The sequence below is a fragment of the Zingiber officinale genome, chromosome 4A (genome assembly GCF_018446385.1).
Source record: "Zingiber officinale cultivar Zhangliang chromosome 4A, Zo_v1.1, whole genome shotgun sequence".
Taxonomy (NCBI): Eukaryota; Viridiplantae; Streptophyta; class Magnoliopsida; order Zingiberales; family Zingiberaceae; genus Zingiber; species Zingiber officinale.
Window position 1 is genome coordinate 93,358,642 of NC_055992.1, and position 7,143 is coordinate 93,365,784.

Sequence of the window (7,143 nt, forward strand, 5' to 3'; positions counted from 1 at the left end):
GAATATGCATAGATCAAAGAACAAGGTCTAGGTACACGAACCATATATGACAAACAAACAGAGGTACACAAGCCAGTCATGGCATAAAAACCTAAGTATCAGATAATCTAGATACACATGACTAAAACAAAAAATCCAGAACCTAGTCCTAACCTCAGTAAAACATGGTATGTCACTCAAGAAACTAAGATACTCATGGCAATAAGATACTCATGGCAACAAATCACGAGATATAAGCACGGATACATCACAGGCGACAAACCTAACATGCTATGGATATCAAACAGTGACATACCAAAGGTAAACATGTTCATTGCTTGTAGTTATAAAATACTATGCATATCCAAATGACAATATCATAAAAGATAAGTCAAGAGGTACCCGCCTCCATATGTATTCTGTATCGCATTAAATCTCGTATCTAGACGTTTGTCTCCAAATAAAGTCCTGCAACACACGATACACCGATTTAGCTAACTACATAAATTTATTAGCTAAATCAAATCTCAAACTAAATATCGATCAGTTATGGTTAGCTCCATTAACTCTAATCGTTCCACCATTCAGATCAATCCCTACTATCTTTGATTCAATTTGCACCAGTATGATAAAACAATGAATTGACCTCCAACAACTCATTAATTTCTAGAAGATTACCTGCTTGATCAATGTCGGAGCGCGTTCACTGCGGTAATTGTGACCAAACTAGTGCTATTTGGGAATTTGGCCAAAGCTTCATGTCGAACCAAATGAGAAGTCCATTACTGACCCTAGAGCTAGGGAACCAGCCGAAGCAAAGGGTCTAGTGGCAGCAGCTATCCATGAATAGCCAATCCCTAGCCAGAGCTACAACAGAATAGTTGCACTTCTATGCTTAACATCCCAAAACAGAAAAATACAACCCGATTCTGCAAATCTAGAACCAAACACATCTTACCCGAATTCCAACTCGAGCTTCCTCTCTGATGCAAATCCGGATGTTGCTGTGATGCGCGAGGAAGAAAATCTCATCACCAGGGACTAAGGGATGGGAAGTATATGGAAGAGAATCAATTGGCAGCCGGTGGTGACTGCGGCAGATCCACTGCAGCAGCGTCGCTTGGTCCAATCAGGCGAGCAAAGAGGGAAAAAGCACTGTGAGTGGCGCGAGGAGAGGAAAGGGAAGGTCGATTTGGTTGAGAGATGACCCGAATCCAGCCTCCTCTGTGCCGTAGCCGTCGCACCGTCAACGATCGTCGCTGAAACTCCTGAAACAAAAATCCCTCGTCCGGATACAACTAGGTCTTCCTCAACACACTACAAGAATTCTGACTTTTAGCGACGCATAGTACGGTCAACGTCGCAAAATATGACCTTTTGGCGATGCATGGAATGTTTCGCGTCGCTAAAAGATAGACCATTAGGAGGAAATTTTCCTACATTTATTTTGTATCATTTAGCGACGCATTAAACAATACGCGTCGTCAAATGAAGACCTTTGGCGACACGCACATCACTCCACGTCGCTAAAAGATAGCGCAAATTTTCCCTAGATCATTTGGTGACACGACATAGAAAATACGTCGCCAAATGTAACACTATAGCGACGCATTCTGCACTCAACGTCACTAATAGTAGTGAAAATTTTTTCCACCTCAAATTGTGGTTATTTGGCGACGTAGATACATTAACTATCGCTAAAATAAAATTCAAAAAAAAATTCAAAAATTTTTATAAATTATAAATTAAAATAAATATAATTTGAAAAGGTATTAGAAAGAAATTTATTAAATAATTATTATTTTAATTTATTTTAATACATTAACTGTTCATATTCTCTTTTAACAAAATTATAAATCAAAATAAATATCATTTAAAAGTAAATCCAACAAATTATTAAATAATTAATATTTTAATTTATTTTAATAAATTAACGGTTGGTATTCTCTTTTAACAATATTATAAATCAAAATAAATATTATTTAAAAACAAATCAAATAAATTATTAAATAATTCTTATTTTATTTTATTTTATTTTAATGCATTAAAACCCCATGCTTTTGAGATAGCATTGCGGATCCCATTCCCCACCCCTATTACTTCAAACCAAACGCCCACAAGTTGCTCTCACAGGTAATCTGTCGCGGTGTTTCTATCGTAGCATAGGGTTTGCGGCAGATGCGCGGCCCTCCGACGATCGCGTAATGGCGTAGGGGCGACGAAACCGTGGGACTGGATGCAGCCTCCGCCGACCTCCATGTCACCGAGCGCATCGGCAGGGATGTCGCCGACCGCCTCGACCTCGAGGAGGCTATCGAAGCCTCGCTCTATGCTAGCCTCCCCCTACTCCACCCTCCCCAAAGAGGTACCTTGCTCTCTGTTGGGAATCTAATTGTTGCAGAGTGGTTGTTAATTCTGAATGAAGTTGATCACGATAAATATGATAATGTGCACCGAATTTTGAATTAGGAACTCCTGTTCTTATAGGAGAAAAGGAAATTTTGGAGGAGTATATTTAGGTTGCTTCTGTTAGAAAGGTATACACTAGGTTAGTGCTTTTTTACTTTCCAGATTTCCAATCATGGACTTCACTTCTGTCGAGTTGCAGTTTGTAGATTCACTGATATTACTACTATGACAATCCAGGTAAGATTAACACAAGAGGAATCACTTTGCTACTGTTAATAACAATTAGATTTTTTTACCATCCACACCTAGGCTTTTCTCATTGGTACATAACTGGAGCAGACCAGGATGGCATTGAAACTGATGTTTTTGATGATTGGCCTTTTTTTTTAATCTGTCATTTGGCAAAGAAGGAAAGGAGTACTATATTGAAAATGTTGGTTTTCCTATAAAATAAGTGCTCTTGCATTAATGAAAAAGAAACTCTTGATCCAAAAGTATTTGTTGTATGCATAAAATCCTATTTACAAATTATTTAAACTGACTTTTGGTTAATTTAGTGATCTTGGGCCGATGTTGGTTGTTTAATTTTTCCAATTAGATAAACTAGGAGGAAGATACTTGAATGGAAAATGACAATGAGTTATTCTGATCTCAGGAATGAAATTATCTGTAAATAAGATTGATTCAAACAACAAACTAAATCTATGACTCAACATACTTAAAACCCTTCTTGCATAGTGCATCTAAGTAGTTAACATAATGTTGAAACTTCGCTGTCTGAGATCTGTTCTTGCTGTACTCTGTGAGTGGGTTGGGTCTGTATTTGCACATACATTAGGGACCACAGCTGTTGGCGCTTCTCCAATCCTTGGTGGATTACTCTTGTTACAACAGACAACAATCATCAACCATGGAGCTCGAGATAAGATAACCAGTTTAGCAAATGGGTAAGTTTTTTGTTTTTTTGGAAGCAGTAGAATTACATTTATTCCAATATTTTTATGTTAGTAGTTTATTTATTGTGACTTATAGTTGGTTAATAAAAAACTTTCGAAGTGTCTATTGAAAAAGGTTAATAAACAAACTCCAGTGCACTTGTTTTTTAATATTAATCTCTACGGGTTTACTTGTTGTCGCTTAGGGTCTTAATAGAATGGACTTATTCTAGGATAGTACTTCAGAGAGCTTGCCAGTATTGATGATATGTTTCTCTGAACTCCTTGTGCTCGACAGCCAAGGATAATAAAGGCTACACTCAGTTTTCACTAATTGCATATATGATATATCCCTTCTCCACTTGGCATTTGATGGAATCCATTTTACTTGTTTTTTCAAAGTTTTTTTATTTTTATTAATCTTCAACTTGCGATGACAGGCATACGGTCTCGTTACGTGAAGGGTTTAGGTCCATTACCTAAACTATCTGTAGTGGGTGATTCTAGAGCCACAAACATCAGTTCAAAACATCATTATGATTATGAAAAATTTGCAACTATGCAGAAAACAATCGATGAATAGAATCTGACTATACGTGAGCGGCATCAAAAATTTGAAACATTATTGCACCAACTTCAACAGGTCATTCCTGGCTTCTCACTCCAGCCTCCACCAACATGCTCTTCAATTCGACCTCCTTCACCACCTCCCTCGCCTCCATCATCGACTATGTAGTTTTTTATTTTGCAATATTATGTAATGCGCATTTTACTACTCATGTTCTTTTGGATAATATTTAACTAGTTGTGTTCATGTTTTAAAAATATTTGACTAATTAATAGTAAATTGCACTTTTATGATGTATTTTAGACACATTATAATGTTGTGACTGAATGAACAATATATTTTGTAATGCATAGATTGCGTCACAAATAATTAACGAAAAATATATAGCAAAAATACATTTCGCGACGCATTTCATGTGTCGTGACAGGTTAGAACCTTTTTGCGACGCATAAAAGAAGGTGTCGTCAATATTAGTGTTGTGAAATGACATCACCTTTGACGACGTCATTTGGCGACGTAATAAAAGAAGGTGTCGCCAATACTTGTGTCGCGAAATGTTGTAACCTTTGGCGACGCGTACCTTAATGCGTCGCCAAAGATCATATTGACATTTGCATACGAACCAATTGCGACGCATGCTGGCGACGCATGTTTGCGTCGCAAAATGTTCTACGACGCATTTTACGTACATATGGCGACGCTAAAATGCGTCGTTAAAAGTCCGAATTCTTGTAGTGACCGTCTAGCTCCGGTGACAAGTCTCCCTTAGCCTCGGCGTCGGGTTGTCCGCAAGAGAGGCAGAGTGTGTGCGCAAAGGGGGAATCGGGAAAGAGAGGAGGTAGGGGAAAAGGGAAGGACTTGAAGTTTCTCTCGGCCGCCGGTTCATGAACACAAGGGGAGGAGAGGAAGAAATGGCCGGCGGCGATTGCGGCGCTGATAGGGAAGAAATGGCTAGGGCACGCGCACGGGAAGGAAGAAGGAACGACGTGAGAAGAGGAAAAAGAAAAAAAATAGAAAAGGAAAAAGGAAATTAGGAAAATAAATATTTCCTCGCTAAAACGGGGTAGTTTAAACAGATTTTCCCGGGCCCCGTTTTTATCCTCGTAAACTCGTCCATACGAGCTCCGAAAAATTCTCAGAAAATTTCTAAAAATTTCGAAAAAATTTCCTTATCATTATTCGCCATTTTTTTTCCCGGTATTTTACATTCTCCCCCACTAATAAAAATTTGGTCCCCAAATTTCGTTATCTACCATCAGCAAGTATTAACAATAGACAGAAAGTATAAATGCTGAACGGTAAATTAAATCACACGCCTCAAGTAAAAAGATGAGAGTATCTAGCTCGGATAGTATCCTCGAGCTCCCAAGTAGCTTCCTAGTCGGAATGTTGTCGCCATCCGACTTTAACCAGCCGGATAGTCTTGTTCCACAACGGACGCTCTTTCCGGTCCAGAATCCGTACCGAAACCTCCTTATAGGTGACGTCGAGCTGAACAGAACCGAGATATCTGTCAACGCATGTGTCGGGTCGGGTAGGTATCTCCTCAACATAGACACGTAGAACACATCGTACATGCCTACCAAGGACGGTGGTAGTGCTAGCCAGTCAGTTACCGCTCCAATCCTCTCCAAGATCTGGAAAGGTCCAATGTATCGCGGAGCTGGCTTACCTCTGAGGCCAATCTCTTCACCCCTTTCGTGGGTGAAACTCGCCGAAATACAGGGTCACCTGCAGAGAACTCTAAGAGTCTCCGACTCCGGTCTGCATAACCCTTCTAGCAGTCATGTGCCTCTGACACTCTCCGTCTAATAGTACGGACCAACTCTGTCACAAGCTGAGCTCTATGAGGTCCCAATAACTGGGCCTCCCCAACCTCCTCCCAGAGGGTGGGTGTCCCACAAAGCCTACCATACAAAGCTTCAAACGGTGCCATCTGGATAGTCAAATGCAAACCATTGTTATAAGCAAACTCTCGACCAATGGCAAATGGTCCTCCCAACTGTCTCCAAAATCCAATACATAAGACTTTAGCAAGTCCTCTAGAGTCTGAATGGTCCGCTCTAACTGTCCATCTGTCTGCGGATGGAAAGTTGTATTGAAACATATCTGTGTGCCCAAAACCTGCTGCAGACTTTGTCAAAAACAAGACGTAAACCGGGGGTCTCTATCCGAAATGATAGTCAAAGGAACACCATGTAATCTGATGATCTCCCGACAATACAGATCTGTCAATCGATCCAGGGAATCAGTCCTCAAGATCGCTAAGAAGTGCGCTGATTTGGTAAATCGATCAACGATAACCTAAATCGCGTCATACTTCGTCGTGTCCTCGACAAACCCACCACAAAGTCCATAGTATTATGTTCCCATTTCCACTCAGGAAATAAAAATTCGCTGAAACAATCCGGCAGGTATCTGGTGCTCATCCTTCACCTTCTAACAGACAAGACATCTTGCTACAAAATCTGCGATGTCTTCCTTCACACTGTTCCGCCAATAGGAACGCCTCAAATCTCGGTACATGCGGTTCCACCTGAATGGATCGCAAATCGAGAGCGATGAGTCTCATGAAGTAGCTCCTGCAAGACCAGCATAATCTGCCTGGAAGTATATAATACCCTCCTCTCGTGTGAACTCTGTCTACTACCCGAAGCTATCTCGATCGCAAATAAACCGCAAATGATCAATAGCCTAGGGCTCTGATCCTCGTCCCGATCGACGACCGAGCAACCATGGTAAATACCTGCTCGTCATCCTCAAGGCACAATTGGAGAATCCTAAATCAAGTCATGACCACCACTGGCAAGCTAAAGTCCTCCGACTTCTTGCTAAGTGCATCAAGAACCACATTAGCTCTCCTCGTGATAGCTAATGGTACAATCATAATCCTTCAGAACTCCATCCATCTCCTTTATCGGAGATTAAGTATACAGATATTTGAGACTCTTATGGTCGGTGAGAATCTCAACTATAACGTCATATAAATAATGTCGCCAAATCTTCATGGCAAAAATAATGGCGACTTGCTCCGGATCATGTGGTAGTTCTTCTCATATTCCTTCAACCGAGAAGCATAGGAGTCTACTCTATCGTGCTGCATCAGAACGACGCCTCCTCCCCGGAAGATAAAATCCAAAAATCAAGCCTAGTCTCCGCTTCAGCTCCTAGAAGTTGGTCTTGCAATCCACAGTCCACTTTCATGGTCACGCGTGAAAGTAGCATAGCTATGCGGAAGAAACCCTCGACGAA

The 7,143-nt window shown here is 40.6% G+C and overlaps 1 protein-coding gene across 2 annotated transcripts; it reads left to right on the forward strand.

Moving 5' to 3' along the window:
• Positions 1 to 2,058: 2,058 nt before the first annotated feature.
• On the forward strand, positions 2,059 to 4,159 carry LOC121970177. Of its 2 annotated transcripts, none has more exons than XR_006108865.1 (3): positions 2,059 to 2,344; positions 2,449 to 3,335; positions 3,764 to 4,159. XR_006108865.1 is itself a non-coding variant. In XM_042520701.1 (3 exons), the coding sequence occupies exons 1-3, from the start codon at positions 2,216 to 2,218 to the stop codon at positions 3,804 to 3,806; spliced, it is 312 nt and encodes a 103-aa protein (XP_042376635.1). In that variant the 5' UTR covers positions 2,059 to 2,215; the 3' UTR covers positions 3,807 to 4,159. The 2 variants fall into 2 exon arrangements, 1 of the variants encoding a protein (XP_042376635.1); XM_042520701.1 differs by having other exon boundaries at positions 3,196 to 3,335.
• Positions 4,160 to 7,143: the final 2,984 nt, after the last annotated feature.

Excerpts from the sequence above, each read along its gene's own strand:
- LOC121970177 (XM_042520701.1), top strand. The coding sequence starts at position 2,216 with ATGCAGCCTCCGCCGACCTCCATGTCACCGAGCGCATCGGCAGGGATG. Across the intron at positions 2,345-3,195 it reads ACTCCACCCTCCCCAAAGAG|TGGGTTGGGTCTGTATTTGC; the intron begins GTACCTTGCTCT and ends GTACTCTGTGAG. Across the intron at positions 3,336-3,763 it reads ATAACCAGTTTAGCAAATGG|GCATACGGTCTCGTTACGTG; the intron begins GTAAGTTTTTTG and ends TTGCGATGACAG.